The 17,325-nt window shown below is 42.9% G+C and overlaps 1 protein-coding gene across 8 annotated transcripts in view; it reads left to right on the forward strand.

The window, feature by feature from the left end:
- TNIK (TRAF2 and NCK interacting kinase) overlaps positions 1 to 17,325 on the forward strand; it is a 414,613-nt gene that overhangs the window by 82,035 nt on the left and 315,253 nt on the right. For all 8 annotated transcript variants that reach the window (XM_007464722.1, XM_007464716.1, XM_007464717.1 and 5 more), the window contains exon 2: positions 11,106 to 11,171. In XM_007464722.1, coding sequence (XP_007464784.1) covers positions 11,106 to 11,171 — 66 coding nt within the window. The remainder of the gene's footprint in view (positions 1 to 11,105; positions 11,172 to 17,325) is intronic.

Genomic DNA, 17,325 nt, shown 5'->3' on the forward strand with positions numbered 1-17,325 from the left:
GCTGCAATTGCTCTCTTTTTTCTTCATCTAAGCATCTTTGAAAAGGCAAAGTGCCAAAATCTTTGCTAGTCTGGTTCCCATCATTTTGACCTCGTGTTGCTGGAAATGCTGGAAAGTTACCTTGTCCTGACAGGCCTAGAGAGAGCCCATCTTTGCATATCTGTAAACTGTATGATACATTTCCCCAAACAGCTGTATAATCTCTGAGACAACCAGATGGTGGGAGGGAAGGGGCCGGGGTGGGAGGCCTTTGTGTACATATTGACCTTTAAAGCAACTTAAATGTTCGAGCTGGAGCAGACTGTGGGAGAGTTGAGGCAAGTCCTGGAAGTTGGAGATCCCTTCCTTGTCCAAAATCTGCCATGTGACCTAGTATCCCGGAGAATTCTCTCTGGCTGCTTCATGGAGTTATGTGCCTTTCCCTGACTGCAGTTGTGTTGGAAATTGTCCCTGAAGAGAGTGGTGGGTTCTGTTTGTTCCACATGTGCACAGGCAGGTTTGTGGCCACAGCTCAGGGACTCCAGGTCAGGAAGGGTGAGACGGGCTGGCTGGGAATCCCAAGAATTGACAAAGGATTACAGTACCCAAATCAGAATAAATTTCCAAGTTACATTATAAGCCTTTCTCAGCTCTCTTTAATTTTTTTAAAAATTTATTTATTTATTTATTTTTGGCTGCGTTGGGTCTTGGTTGCTGCGCGTGGGCTTTCTCTAGTTGCAGCGAGCGGGGGCTACTCTTTGTTGTGGTGCGTGGGCTTCTCATTGCGGTGGCTTCTCTTGTTGCGGAGCACGGCCTCTAGGCACACGGGCTTCAGTAGTTGTGGCACGTGGGCTCAGTAGTTGTGGCGCGGAGGCTCTAGAGTGCAGGCTCAGTAGTTGTGGTGCACGGACTGAGTTGCTCCGCGGCATGTGCGATCTTCCCGGACCAGGGCTCGAACCTGTGTCCCCTGCACTGGCAGGCGGATTCTTAACCACTGTGCCACCAGGGAAGTCCTCTTTTTAATTTTATGTTCCTAATTATGCACGCCCATTTTTCCGATATAAGCCAGCAAACAACCATCAACAATTATGTAGAATTCTTTGTTTTCTCTTGTAAGGAAATACAGTTGATCCTTGAACAGCCTGGGTTTTAACTGTACAGGTCCACTTATAAGCAGATTCTTTTCAATAAATACCTACTGCAGTACTACACCATCCGTGGCTGGTTGAATCCATGGATGCAGAACTGTGGCTACACAGGGCCAACTGTAAAGTCATATGAAGATTTTCAGCACCCCTAACCCCTGCATCGTTCAAGGGACAACTGTAATTTGGAACTAAGCTAAATATGAGTGTGAATATCCAGGGTCTGTGAACTGAGAAAAGTATATTTTGAAAAATCCCATTCATCTATGCTGATATGTACTTGTGACCTAGTAAATTCATTGTTTCAATGATATCAACTTGGCGATGTGTGATAAATCTTGTTACATCGTTTCTGGGTGTGAAATAAATTCACTTCTCAACACAAGTACCTGGAATTTACACCTGAATACTGGTGCCTACATTCCCCCCCCCCCCGCCCCCCCCCCCCCCCCCCCCCCCCCCCCCCCCCAGCGCCAGTTCCTGTTCTCTTCCCTTCTAGGTCCACTGTTTGAAAGACAGTGAGTGATTACTTTGGTTTATCAAAGGATTTTACTGAACACAGAGAAAGACTAAAAGTCAAAGGACTTGGGGTCTTGAACTTAATCTGCTACTAACTAGTTGAGACCTTGGACACGCCACCTAAACTCTTCTTGTTGGAAAAACCTATGATTTTATGAGTATATAGGACTTGCCTGCGCCTCACTTTGCTCTCCTGTTAAAAAATGAGGAGAGGGATTTTACTGATACAATCTCAGAAATCCCTGCTCCAGATGTCAGAGATCTTATCATAAGGTGGCTTTTGGTGGTGGAACTGGTGACACCAGTGGGGACATGATTCATCCAGCAGCTATTTATTAAGTCTATAATTTATTAGGTCTATATTATATATTTATATTAAGTCTATATTTATTAGGTCTATAATGTCCCAGTCATTGATCTGAGTAGTGGGGGCACGGCAGTGAACCAAACCAGTATGTCTTTCCTTCTTAGCATTTGCATTCTACGATAAGGAATTATTAACAAACACTTTTGAGTACTTACATTATGCCAGACATTGCTTTAAATGTTTTCTATATATTAATTATGTTGTAGTAATCCTTGGAAGTAACTACTACTATTATCACTCTTTTACAGTTGAGGAAACTGAGGCACAGAGAGATTAAATAATCTGTTCAAGGTCACAGCTAGTAAAGGGGAAAGCTGGGACCAGAGTTAGGCTTTCTGGCTGTAGTCTATGGTCTTAACTACTATGGTTTACTGCTTCTCACTGGCAATTGATTGGTTAACTTAAAGTACTCAGTGTTCATCCTAGCTGATGGCAAAGTAAGAAGAAAAGAAACGGAAGCTTTGGATGGAAATCTCAGCGCCCACTTGGTCTCCGTGTCTGGGACTCCAGGCTCTGAGGGGAAGGAGGGGCATCGAGCAGCTGTGGTACATTTTACTTCCGGGTCCCCAGCCACTTGCCTGGTTGCCTCTGCCTGGTTTGAGGTTACTAGCCCTTCTCTGGCTCAATGGTTAAACTGCAAGGCCTTCATCAACCCCACAGCCCCAAGTTAATTTCAGCATTGGCCATTTGTAGAGAAGTGAGAAATAGTGATGGGCTTGGATTAAAAATATCTGGATTTGAATTCTGCCTCTACTACTGACAATGCTGTCATCTTGGGCAACTTTTAATGATACCAGCAGCAAGGGCAATAATAGCAGTAGCTTTTTTCGTTAAGCACTACTGTGCATAAAGCTAAATGCTTTGTATATGTTGTTTCTGATCCTCCGAACAATCCTCATGGGATATATGTTTTTCCTCACTTTGCAGTCTGGCCTTGGCTGCTGTTTCTACCACATACTATTTAACCTTGAGCAAGTTAATTCCTTGAAGCTTTTGTTTCATCATCTGGAAATTGGGGTTAGTAATATCTACTTCCCACAGTCGCTATGAGGATTAAATATGAAAATATATATAAAGCATTTAGGCCATTGTCTATCCCAGAGACGGTGATAAGGACCATTATAGCTTAAGGTCTCACCCCTATTAATCTGAAGAGCCAGGTTTCAGATCTCATTCTAGAGGCTGCTTCTTGAGGACAGGCGGGAGATGCAGCATCCTGAGTGGAGCAGGTGAGCCGTGGCAGGCATGGGGAAGCTGGTCCACTGCCGCTGGCTGCTGAGTATGAGTAGCCGGTGGAACTGGGACCCGAACGGGAAGTGGGGAGGCTCCGGTCCCCCTGACCTGAGGGCTAGCGGCTACCAGCATTGAGGACCGTGTCCCTTGAGGTTTGGCTGGGACCATGTCCAGAACCTGCCAGAGTTAGTTAGTCTCGGTAAAAGGATGCCAATACTGTCTAGCCAAGCACAGCCGTAAGGGGCAGTGGGCATCCTGGAGTCAGCCTGCACATAGCACCGCTCCTCCCAGAGTACAACCAAAGGACATGTGATTGGGGAGGTGCCCAGCTTGTGTGGGATACAGCCTTGCAAAGACCGCAGGCCAAGCGGGACTCTCTCATTTTACAGATGGGGAAATCAGAATATGAGAGGTCAGATAACACTAGCAAGGAGCAGAATCCCGACGTGAAATCTAACATTTTTGCACCAATCCTCTGATAGCTCTGCAGAGCTTAATTTATGTAGGTGATCAAGTGAGAAAATTCAGCAGCCAGTGTTTTAGCTTTATGTTATTTTTGTATATATTTTTTACTTGAATTATCTGTCCCATTTGAGAGGCATGGCTTGGGCAGTATGTTAATGAAGAGAAATCTGGGCTGTTCTTTTATTTTCCCTGCATGTCGCTTGTCATTGTAATTTAATGACTGTGTATGTGTAGTTATCTGCTTATGTCTATTCCTTCATCAGACTGGAAACACCAGGAGGCAGGGCCAGTGTACCGCCTGCTTCCACCCCAGACAGTAGGTGCGTGGGAGGGTGCCGGTAGAGCCCAGGGACTGAATAAACCCCATTGTGCAAGGCAAGACCTTTCGCTCCTCAGACCCTCACGTTAGGAGGGAAGGTCAGTGAAAAATGATTCGAGGGACCTGGCCTGGCTGTGAGTGCAGCACGGACTAGAATTGGGGGTGCTGTGTTGAGTCAGCACGATGGTTCCCAGTGCTCTACTTACTTTGGAATAACGATGGTGTTGAAAAGCCTGAAGGCTCAAGATAAATATGGAAAGTTCTCCTACTGTTCCTGTTTTCTTTGTCCTGTTTTGCTTTTGTAAGCATATGCTTGTCAGTTAGCGCTGAAACCGAACAAATCAGCTGCTAAATATGGTTCTAAGAGAAATAACATTTTGGTCTTTTTAAGCCCCGTGAGTTTGGAGTAAGCACAGTCTTTTAGCAGATGTCAGTAGGGAATCTGCGGGGTAGGCAGTCATTCCGGGAGCCGTATCAGCCGTCCATATTCTGCGAGGGTTTATTTCACCCTGACGCAGAACTGGTGACCTCAAGTGAAAGATCTGGCACAGAATGGCCACGTCTTGAAGAAGAGGGGTTTGGGAGAAGGGTTGTCTAGAGTCTGTACAAGCTCCCAATTTCTCTCTTGATTTCTTTTTCAGAGAAGGGGGAAAGGGCTGGGAAGGATATGTATCATCGTTTATGATGCTAAGAAAGTCGTCATCCTAGTTATATATTTAGGTTTGGCTTTTCCAGTCTTTGGGATTTAGTCCAGAGATGTTATTTAGTATTCTGATAAATCCAGTGTCATTCAGGGGACCTGGAAGAATTAAAGTATACCTCAGTGACTGGGAGTATTAACTCCTAGATCTTAAATCACTCCACCCTGCTGAGAAGTCAGACTTGAGCCTGCCAATGCCACCTGAATTTCATCAGCTGATAGACGAGAGAATTTATTCCAGCATCCCAGGAGCCCCGAAAAGTTAACGCGTCTTTCCAAATGTCTCGCTGATTTCTAAAGAGACACTTGTTTGCCCATAAATATCTGACTCTGTTTGTTAAGCACATGGCGATCTTGGTTAATAAACAATCGGTGTTCTTTTACTGGCTTTATGAGTTGAAAATATTTGAAAGACACCCTGAATTTTTCTGCAGCATATACCTTGTGTATTAAATGAATTCTTTTTTCAAAGGGAAAAAGAAAAGGAAGGAAAGAGGTTAATATTTATTGAAGTCCTATTAAGTATCAGGCCCTGAGCTAGTCTACACACTTTCACAGTGTTCACAGTAACCCTGCCTGGGACATACTATTGTTCCCTTTTTAGAGACAGAGAAACCGAGACTCAGGGCAGTTTTGAAACTTGCCCAGGGCTGGAGAGCTAGCAAGTGGAAAATCAAGGGCTGGGAATTCTGATTCTGTGAAGCTGATGGGGTGGTGAGTGGTTAAGGGCCTGGGGTTTGCAGTCTGACCCATCCTGGCTCAGCCACCCATTGTTGGTGTGACCTCGACTTAGTGCTTACTTTCTCTGAACCTCCGTTTCCTCCTCTGTAAAACAAAGACAAGGACAGCAACCACTTGATAGAGTTGCGACAATTAAATAATCTATCCATGGAAAGTGCTTAGAATAGTACCTAGCACATAAGTGCTCATGAAATGTTAGTGATTATTGTGATTTTTATTATTATGACTAATCAAATTTGCCTTCATCAGTAACTTGCTGAAAAGTTACATTTTCTTTCATGCAACAGCATGTCTTTTGATGTGTCGTTATATTTCATTATGAAATAATGTAACCTGCTCTACCTTAGAATTAAATGTTCTTCTCAGCCTCCCAGCAAAGGTTAAGATCTGAATAAAGGCATGTGTAGCCAACAGGGATTCCTGACTTTGGTAAATGTCAATGATGTGCTCATCTCTCCTTGGTGTATGTAACCTTCCATGCTGCCCATCCCGGCTTTACGACGAGCCTCTAAGCAAACATGAGAGGGAGGATTAAGCTGATTTTTTTCTCTTACCCTTCCTGTCTTTGGAACATGATCATTAGGCACAGTGTCTTCTCCTTGTTGCATCGCACGTGGCCGCATCCTGACAGCCTGTCTTCTCCACGTACCGCAGGCACAGCTTACAACAATGGCCCTTAAGAATTTTCTTTAGAGCTGGGAAGACCATAGGAGCTTATGTATGTGACAGTTTTGTGCAGTTGGGAGCCGGGTCAGGGGAGTGAGGAAGGGGCAGTGGCTGCGACAGCTATGTCTAGGTGGAAAAAGAAATGACGTAAGCTTGTTAGACCTTTGGCTCTACATTCGGATCCCATTTTTTGTGACTTCCTCTACTTATATTGTGGAGCATTGTGGGACATCAACCTTATTGAGTAAATAGTTATGTCTAGCAGTTGTGTGTTGGACACCGTGCTAAGGGCTGGAAACACTAAGATAAATATGCTCCGTTCTTGCTCTCAGGCCATTTGCAATTCATCAAGAGAGAGAAGTGGAAGAGGGGACCTCACTGTGTGAGAGTGGTTATCATGGAGCCATGCACAACATGCTATGGGGGCAGAGAGGCAGGGGCACTAGTTTGAGACAGGCTTCACAGAGGAGGTGTCACACTGGACCTTCAAGGATGGGCTTTGCCTCACAGAGAATAGGAGAAGGAATAATCGCAGCAGGCAGACAGTATGAACCGAGGCAGAGAGACATGGCTAAGTGTGATGTGTCAGGGAACATGAAGCTGGGAATGAAAGCTGGGCCTAAGAATGACAGGACCTTGACTTTTAATTTGAACCACCTTGTGTAGGATTTTAAAGCGTGGTGTGTTGTGTTTAGAAATGTCTATTTTAGAAAGATTGGTGTGAAGGATAGGTTGAAAGGAGAGAATTGATTGAAATAAACAGTCCCAGCAAGAGATGGTGAGGGCTGTTGTATGAAGAGGGTTGAGTAGACGGATATGGTGGACTTCTGGAGATAAAATCCTTAGCACTTAGTGGACAACAGGAGCACGGAACCTTGGGCTCAGCCAACCTTTAAGGTATGGGCAGGAGAAAGAAAAATCTCTCTGAGAGACTGGATGACGGAAGAGAAAGGAGGGGGTGGATTTCACCAAGAGTGGCGATGCTCAGCAGTGTCAGCGCCTCAGAGGGAACAACCAGGACAGGCTGAGAAGAGACCATTACAAACAAGAGATCGAGGTCACTGGTGAGCCAGGAGAAATTACCTTAGAGTCCTGCAAGAATGGAGAACACAGCTGAATGCTTACAACATTCAAGCTATATCAGTATTCCCCAAAGTCTCTGACATTTATATGCATTTGTGTGAGGGAATATTCACAAACATCCAGCTGTCCAGGTACTTGGATTGGGGGAGAGGGAATAGGGAAGCTTAGAGTCAGTGCTAAGTTCAAGTGTCCCTGAACAATAGCTCTGCCTTGTGCTTTCTAGGGTCTCAGAGAGCCCCCTCCTTGCAAACACCATGACTCTAATTGTGCCGTTTTGTCTTATTACTATCAGTATACTGTAGAAGGTAGATGCTTGGAGACTTCTCTTCCCTCCTTGCAAACACCATGACTCTAATTGTGCCGTTTTGTCTTGTTACTATCAGTATACTGTAGAAGGTAGATGCTTGGAGACTTCTCTTCCAGTTCCAAGTGGGTCCTCATTTCTAGCCAGGATGCTTGTAGTGGATGCCATGTGTGTCACCCAGATTCTCTGTCCACTGCTGAGGTGCTCATTTCCACCTGCTGGGAGTGTAGGCGGCTAGCGATGGTTCTCACCTGGGAATTGTCCTCGGCTGAAGAGTGTCCCTTCACCCAAGATCATAACCTCTGGGACGGGGATGGGGGACAGCCTGCATGCAATGAATAGTCAATGGAGGTGGGGTACAGAGGCCCCCATGCCTCAAGGTAGGGCAATTCTGAAGAGTCATCCCCACTCCAGAGCTCCTGTGGGAGCAGATGAAGTCTTTGTTCCACTGCATTGCATTGACTTCCTTCATCCGCTCAGTCCAGGCTTTCTTCAGTCACTCCCCACTGGCGTTGATTATGAGGCACATCCCGGTTAACCCTCTGTGTAAATCTCGGTGATTCTCAGAGTCTGTTTCCTGGGGAACCACCCTAATTTAACGACTGTTTCCGGTTTGGCTGCTTACCCAAGGCGGGATGCCAATCAAACTCTGTAGTCCCTCTGACTTTTGCTTCTGAGCCCGTTGATGTGTCCAGTGGGAAGAGCCTCTCTTCCAGCAGCTGGAATGAAAGTCTTGGCTTTGAACCTTTTTGGCTCCGACTGGCTGGACCAATATGCCTATGAATGGACTATTTGAGGAGAGGAGGGAACCTGGGAGTAGGCTGCCTGGCTCATATTGAGACCAGCCCTGAGGAGAGGTCTGTGAGGTGGGGCGATCCCTGGGTGTAGAAGTGGGTCCCGCTCTGCACCTCCCTCTCCTGCCACCCTCCTTAACGCTTCCCGGGCTCCTTACGGCAGCTGGTACTCACCATCCTACATCTCCTTCCTTTTGTTCATATTTATTTTTTTAGTCAAGAAAAATGAATGTTGAAAACACAATTGAGGGGCTTCCTTGGTGGCGCAGTGGTTAAGAATCCGCCTGCCGATGCAGGGAACATGGGTTCAAGCCCTGGTCCGGGAAGATCCCACATGCCGCGGAGCAACTAAGCCCGCGCGCCACAACTGCTGAGCCTGTGCTCTAGAGCCCGTGAGCCATAACTGCTGAGCCTGTGTGCCACAACTACTGAAGCCTGCGTGCCTAGAGCCTGTGCTCCGCAACAAGAGAAGCCACCGCAATGAGAAGCCCGTGCACCGCAAGGAAGAGCAGCCCCCGCTCACCGCAACTACAGAAAGCCCGCGTGCAGCAACGAAACCCAGTGCAGCCAAAGATAAATAAATAAATATTAAAAAAAGAAAACAACACACAATTGAGATATTTCAAGCAAATGTAGGACCTCTCTTGAAATTTGTTGCAGAAACACCACTGCGCAAACAAACTACTGGGAAGCACAGCTTAGAAACAAACAGCAGCTGCCACCATTTGTGGGTTACTTCTCCCACCTTTCCTCATTTCTTTCTAATCCCTTTCATAATAAAACCTGCTGCTCTAACGGCCTGGTAGTTTAACAAACACGATTTTTCTTTCCCATCTTGAGGCACCTCCCAGGTGGCCTTGGCAGTGACTTTTAGCTCTGGGGTCTCGGTCTGCAGAGCTCTAGGTCCTTTTCCCATGTTCTCCTGTCTCATGGTTCCATCTGGGATGATGTCCACACCTCCCTGACCAGGTGGGGCATAGCTGGAACTTCTGGACTTCTCCATCTGTTGGGACATGAGTCTGGAGTGGGGTTTCTTGCCTTCCTGGCTTTATTAACAATGGATAATGCTAATTGCAGTCTTTGTGAGTGACTAAGTGCTTCAGCTGTTGCTGTTTTGTCCTAGTTTTTTCTTTTTTAATTTGTTTTCTCTGTGAGATCTTTGAAGACACAACACAAAGGGCTATTCTTGGGCCTGATTTGCTGAAGACTGTCACTTTAAAGAGCTCTAACTTGTCACCTCCAACTCATTTGTCCCCTTCCCTGTGAATAGCAGCCCCTCTCCCTTAAATGCTACTAGAGGTGTGGGATTCCTCAGCTTAAAAATGATTCCTGTCAGATATTAGGTTTGCTGACTACGTGCAGGTGTGGTGCTAGGCCCTCACTTACTCTTCCCCAGAGCTCTGCTGGGTAGGTGTCCTCCCCGTTTTATCTGCGTGGAGACTGAGTTGCTCTCCCAGGGGAGAGATCTGGGATCACGCCGCCAGACAAGGCAGAGCTGGGGCTCGGCCCAGGCCTGTCTGAAGCTAAAATCCAGGCTTTCCCCCACCTGCTTCTCAGTCAGTGTCACAGCATATGGCAGTGCTCTGTAAACCTGTTGACTGGAGAGGGGAAATGCTTTTTAGGCCAGAGGCTGACGTTTTTTTCATCTGTCCCCCAGAGTTTTTTTTAAAGTGAGTTCGTGCCTAACATTTAAAAACGAGATCTCACATGAAACAAAATGTTCAGTTTTTCTTCAAAAAAAATCTTCAGACCTGGCAAGACTGTGCTCATAGGTTGACATGACAATGATTGGTTCCAGCTGGCCCCCCTGCCCCCCCAGAGGGGACGTGACTTCCTCAGTTTGTCACAGGCCCCGGCGGCCCCCTCACTCTTTTCCGTTACTTGCCTGGCCTCTGTGGACATGGATGTTTGGGATTCGCGAGCTAGGCCTTTAAAGAAATCATTTCTGTCCAGTTAGGAATCAGAGGAGGCCAAAGGCACTTTCTGTCTCTGAGTTGAATCTTATAGGCTTTGATTTTTCTTTTCGACTTTTGGGGATGGTAATTCGGTAATAATATCCACGATTATTGGATATTTATTGAGCGCTCTAACACAGCTGACTCTGAGGGGTTAGCAGACACCTGTTCGGTGCTAAGAACTTGCATAGTTCTCCAGTTTCGTTTGCATTCTAGATCCTGCCTAGGACTCTCCAGGTCCTGCAGGAACTGGAGGCCAGGCCGCAAAAGCGTATTTAGCAGAGGCAGCATTGTCGAGAGGGGAGATGAATCCAGAGAAATACTTTCTGAGAGAGGAAGTTAGGTTGATTCCATTTTCTCTTGGAAACTGTTGACTTCTGCAGGGAAGATTGCCCCACAACACAGGAGCACTCCTTTCTGAACTGCCAGTGTTCAACACAATGAGCAGCTCAGAAATGTCAGACAGAAGGATCTTCAAAATTGGAACCCCTTCAGGATGGTGAGCCTTTCAGTTTAGCCCGATGTACCTACAAGTGTATTTGCATTTGACAGTGAGAAATGCATTAATTCTTTTTTTAAATTGTTTCAACGAAGTCTTGTTTCCTTTTGTCTGATTTAAACACATCTCATAGAAACGTAAAATAGAAACAAATAGATTTTGACTCATCTCATAGCCGCAGCTGAATTAAATTTTAATGCTCTTTAATATTAACATATGAGAGACCCCCCAAAGCTAAAGTTGTTATTTATTTGCTTATTTTAAATGCGTATTTGCTTTTGATTAAGACAACGGCTAGAATATTGTTTTGACTTTTTATTGTTTATTTTCTTTCAGGACCCTGCAGGGATCTTTGAATTGGTGGAACTTGTTGGCAATGGAACATACGGACAAGTGTATAAGGTAAGTTCCTTGAGCTTGAACATGGCTTATGTGTGGTTTCGGTTCATGAATGCTGAATAGCAATGCTGTTTGTTCTCACTCGTACATGTCTCATAACAGATTGAAAATGAAATAATATACTTGTTAATTGACTCTCCATCTTTTTAAATGTATCTGTAGTCCCTCTGCCTAAACCGGATTCTGGGATTTGGGCATTTCCCTTCATTATATATTATAGAGCTTATAGCTGACACATGCATTCTGATGGTGCAGATATGAAGCTCTTTAAATGTTTCATTTCTTTACTTTAATCACTGCCAGAACTGGTTTTCAAAGGCGCGAAGGATGCTATTTACTTTAGAAATTTAAGCTATTAAAGTATCACAGCTGGAAAAGTAGATTTGTTACTGGCCTAGGGCATGAGTTAAATGAATTTAGTGAACAGTGTTAGGAGAAAACTGGCCACCTCTCAAAGAAAGGCCTAATGGCAGCAACGACTCTTACAAGATAGGAAATACTTAAAAGTTAAACTTGAGCTGAGATTGAGCTGAGGAATGAAAAGTTCTTCTTTCCCTTTCACTAAATTTTTGCTTACAAATTCACTCCAAACATGCTTTTAAAACATATTTTCTCCCAGAAAATGATATGAAAAAGTGATTGTTTAGAAAAGTGTGTTGATTCTCCTGATTATCAAAAGAAAATAGAAATTAACTTTTTGGACTAAAGCTCAGGGGGTTTTAGTGAATGAGCTATTGAAATAAATGCCTTCAAAACAAACCAACTGTTTCCGCATGATTATTTCAAGGGAAATATCCGTCACTTTCCTGCGTGGTAGTGATATGGGATGGCATTTTCACTACAAATTCTCTCTTGTTCTATTTTTAAAAAATTACTTCTTTGAGTCCTAAACTTCTCTTAGTTGATTAAAATTATTGTAGAAGTCATCCAGATTGTAATATTTCCGATTCTACAGAATGTCAAAAGTATATGTGTGTGTGTACACACACACACACACACACACACACACACACACACACACACACACACACACACAAATACTTAAGCCTTTATTTACCAGGAGGTACCCTTTGATGTCCACTCCAGGGGAAAATTTCTCTCTTGTAAGAAATGATTATTTCCTCAAATGTCAACCCCCTGCAATTAGACAGAATGTAGTCTACTCCAGCTGTTCACTTGACACTGATCCTGTCTGACACAAGAAAGAAAGGTGTCTCAGCAAATGCTTTTAAATACTTTCGGTGAAGATAATCAGGTTGGAAGATTGTGCTATTGCATTTTGAGAAGTTGGATTGAACTTGTGAATTAATGTGAGCTTATGAATTAAGCCCTGATTTAGGTAGAGAATTACTTCTGATTCGCTGTCAATTTGGAGAAGCAACTCTGTATAATGCTGTTGGTTTTATAGTGCCATTCCATTGTCCTGTGCTTCCCACCTGTAGAATACACATCTGGGAGATGATTCACAGCTTTGTCCACTGATCTAAGAGGTGGACTGTACACTCTTGCAAGGGAGGATAACAAAGAGATAAGCATTCTCAATTAAGGATGAGAATGTTTGGAAAATCCAAAATTAGCCCTAATTTCTTGTTACTTGAAAAAAAAAGAAAAGGAAACAAGTCACAAGAGGTCTCAGATCTTCAGAGAGGAAAGAAATTCACCAACTAGGTTGTTAACACTATTGTTCTAAAGGGTGCCCTTCTCTTAGAGGTTGATACAGAAATTTGGCTTCTCTCAAGCTGAGGGGAGACTGCAAAGATGGCCATGGTGATAACATTGGACTTTGAGACAGGAGGCTTGGTTTCTTTTACCAGCCCTATGTATTGTTTTGTGGTACAACAGCTTTTCTGTGCATTAGTCAAGTGAGAGTGCTTGCTATAAATGTTTTGGGGACTTGGAATGATTTACCTCAAGGATTAATCCTCCGTGCCCAGTTAAGGGTTTGGTTTCTAGACGACCCAGATGATATTAGGTGGCACCCCCTCAAGAACAGAAACACCTGGGTTTTCTGGGTCACTAATCCAGTCCTGCTGTTACTCTGAGACCTGAAGGATTAAAGCTTAATAAACTGCAAAACCTGAACTCAAATACACGTGAACCTAAAGAGAAATAATTTAGGAAGTGATTGTCCACATTATAGGTTATATTTAACTTTTATGGAATAGGCATATTTCTAAAATAGTGTAAACATACATATAAATTTTTAAGCCCTAGGAACAGATTTCTATACCAAAAAAGTCTGTGATAAATACTTTCTTTACATTAAATATTAAATCTTTGATTTTAATTTTTTGTAACCCTGGCTTTTGTTGTTCCTGGATTTCATAAAATGAGGTATAGTTTTATGTACAATTATACAGATGTAGCCTTTCTTTTCTGGAAAGATTCTTATAAGTTTCTTTTAATAAGCTGTCCTAAGAGAGTCATAATATAATTTTATTTACAAGTAGTTTTTAAGAAGTAGACTTAATTCAATACACAAAAAGTATATGTAGATATTAAGAGAGTACTTCTTGAAGTATATCTTCATATAAGCCACTTAAATCTAGATGTGGAAACATATTTTATATAAAGGTCATTAACAACATTTAGCTTTTCAAAGTTGCTTCTAGCCTTACTCCCAAGTCTAGCTTGGTCTGTCTCTCCTTGGAAGGTTAGATTTGTTTATCATTTTGGTCCCAGGTGGTCAAGTGGTAGTTCAGTATCTGTTTTTTTGCTTTATTTTCTAGACAGATTGCATAAATGATGAAGAGTAGAGAGGCTCTGTCAGGGTTTTTTATGAGGAAATCATCTTCTTGGGCCTATGGCTCCCATGAAAAAAATGAACCAACCAAAGGCCACATACCCGTTTGCTAAAGGCTTTGGCTATTTATTGGCATGCCACTTATTGGAACCTAATGGAATCCAGACACATTTTTGTTAAAATAGAGTAATTATTTTAATAGGTCCAAATAATTGTTTAATGGTTATTGCTAAACCACCATTAAATCTTAGCCACAGATTTTAAAAATGAATGTTAGTCTATCCTGTTTCTTAATTTTCCCTTTGGAACTATATATTGGTTATTGCAGAGATGGAGATGTACTTTATTCTGGGTTGACAACGTGAATTGGGAATATGGTGGATTCCTCAGTATCTCTCAGGTTTCTCTTAAAACCTCCTCTAGGTTGTAAAGTATGAAGTAAAGAGGCCATATTGGTGGTTATAGTACTTGTTGAGAGAGAACACTGTGACTGAGTGTGTGTGTGTGTGTGTGTGTGTGTGTGTGTGTGTGTGTGTGTGTGTTTTCAAAGGGTTTCATAGGTCCTTATAGATCATCGAGCCTAATCATGCCTCTGCCAGCGTCTGTTCAGCCCATCCTTGATAACCTCCACTTGTGTGGGATTCATTACCTCCCAGTCATTCCATTTGCCTGCAATTCCCTTTGAATGTTCATTATCATGTTGAGCCAAGATTCTCCCTTCCTAAAATGTTTACCAGTTCAAGCTCCTTTCACTCCCTCGGAGCTATTTAAAAAAATAAATGTAATCTTCTTCCACAAGAACATAGTCCTTCAGATATTTGAAGGAGACTTCTCCCTTCTTCCCCCAAACACATACTTGTGTCTCCTCATCTCCAGGCAGTGTAGCCACAGTTGCTGAATTAATTCTTCGTATGACTTAGACTTGAGGTCCTTCATTATCCTGGCTTCTGCCCTGAAATGATTCTAACATATTAATAAAAATAATCCTTCATACTTTAAAATAGTTTTCTATGTCATGAAACATTTTGTATGTATTATCTGATTTCTGATTTAATTTCAATAATAATTTCATGCGAACCTTTTTCTCACCTCAGGGTCTTTCTAGTAATAGTTTCTTCTGTCTAGAGCACTTGCCCCTCAACCCTCTCATGACTAGCTTTCTCTCCCTCAGGTCCCAGCTCAAATGTTACCCGCTCAAGGAAACCACTTTTCATCCTTGTATCTAATAGAGCCAGCCACTGCCACTGCCTCCCTCCTCCCAATGACTTTCTCTGTCAACTTGTTTTTTTGTCTTCATGGCATTGCCACTCTCCGAAATTATTTTACTTCTTTGTTTATGTATATATTAAACAATTTAAATGTATAATAAGGAAAAAATAAGGGTAGGGACCTAGTCCGTCTAACCATCACTGTATCCCCCATCTGGTACATAGTAGATGGTGACCTGTGTGTGGCCCAGAATTGAGCTCTGTTTTCCTTGATAATTCTATTTATATTCATTCCCAGTTTTTTCAGCATTTCCCATAAAATATCAGTCTGCTTACTTCAGATGTGCATATTTGGACAAAAGTCATCAACAGAATTCTCTCCCTGTTTTTTATGGTAGGGGTATGGGTTTTATGTTAAATTAATTATTGATAGTCTGTAGAAGCAAGACACATGCTGGAAATTTACAAATGAGGCAAATCAGTTTTCTGGGGTTCACCCTCCTGGAAGAGGTTCCCAGAGTTTAGTATGCAAAAAAAATATTTGAGAAATGATTAAAAATGTAGATTTCCAAGCCTAACCTCTCAAATTTTGATTCAGTAGGCGTGGCTGGAGTCCAGGAATCTGCACTTCTAATAAGTGTATGGGTTCATTCTGATGTTCAGGGCCCTGGGGCTACACCTCCAGAAACTCTGCAAAAATGATTGTAGATTATCCTGTTGTAGGGCCACTTGAGTGAATGTTAATCCTAATGTTTTTTGTAATCATTTACTATAGGGTTTTTGTGCCGACTCTAACATGCATAAACTGAGAAAAGTAAAAAAAGCTCAAAGATCTGGACCTGAGATGTGATGCCAGCCAGTTCTGACGTACTCATTCTGAGATTTGACTTTTGCTGTTTTTATTTGACATGCTTGTGATTACAGTTTAAGGTGGTTTCTGAGTAATTCAACTCAAGACCTGACAGTTGATACGGTCAAAACTGACCTGGTATAGACAGAAGAATCTGAGCCTGTTGCATGAGATTTCCTTAAATCTATACATTGTGATCTCTTAATAAATTTTCTGTTGAAGTGAGACAAAACATTTTAATAGTAGGCTTATTAATAGTCTTGCTATGGAGGTGATTCTATGACATACTCAGGATGCAATGTAGCTTTTCATATTCTGTTCTAATGAATCATGAATTATACTATTCACTTCTTGTTTGGTAAGGAGTGAGTATGGGAGAATGTTGTGTTTCTTAAATAATAGTGGCATTTGTTTTTTAAACAAAAATTCAAATATAAAGAATACATTATTTCACATTTGTTGAGTGCCCGTGACAAAAACCCTGTGCTTTGTGTGGGAAGAATGCAGAGCCAACCAAGGTGGTTCCTACTCTAAAAAGTGTGCAATCAGATTAACTAATTAGGACTCTGAATGCTTACTGTGTGCTAAAGCTTCTCCTGTATGGTGTCTTAGTTACTGCTCATGATTTTATAGGGGAGGAAACTAAAGCACATTTATTAAACCACATTATCCCTTCAAGGCAGGGTTTCTCAGCCTTGGCACTGGGTTGAGAAACATTGGGGTCAGATAGCTCTTTGTTGTGGAGGTGCTGTCCTGTGCATTGTAGGATATTTAGCAGCATCCTTGGCCTCCACCCATGAGATGCCAGTGCACCCCAAAGTCCTGACAATCAGAAATGTCTCCAGACATTGCCAGCTGTCTCCTGAGGGGCAAAGTTCTCTGCAGCTGAGGACCACTTCTCTAAGCATAAGAGAAAATAGCAAAAACTCTTAAAATTGATGTGCAAACAGAGACAGTGAGAGTGTAGAATGTAGAACAATATGAGTCAGAGTGGGGACCTGAATGAATTGTGGGAAGGGGGTTTGGAAAAAGCTTAGAGGCCTTGGCATGTGCATATGTTGGGGTATAATTTAACATTTTCATAAGTGGAAATGAGTGTAATGGAAAGGACTTAGGAGCAGGACTGAGCTGGCATCCAGTCTGTTTCTGCCTTGTTCTAGTTTTGTGAAGATGGCCAACTTGCTCTCTGAGTAACAGTACTGTTAGTAATAGTACAGTGTAGCGTTGTTATGAAAACTAAAGTGTAATGTGTGTGGAATCCCTCAGCCCAGTGCCTGACACATAGTAGGCACTCAGCAACCTTTTCTTCTTCCCAAACACATGTGCCAGGGGGAGCCTAGCTTACCAGCTCTTTCC

Source organism: Lipotes vexillifer, unplaced genomic scaffold (genome assembly GCF_000442215.2).
Source record: "Lipotes vexillifer unplaced genomic scaffold, Lipotes_vexillifer_v1.1 scaffold37, whole genome shotgun sequence".
Classification (NCBI taxonomy): Eukaryota; Metazoa; Chordata; class Mammalia; order Artiodactyla; family Lipotidae; genus Lipotes; species Lipotes vexillifer.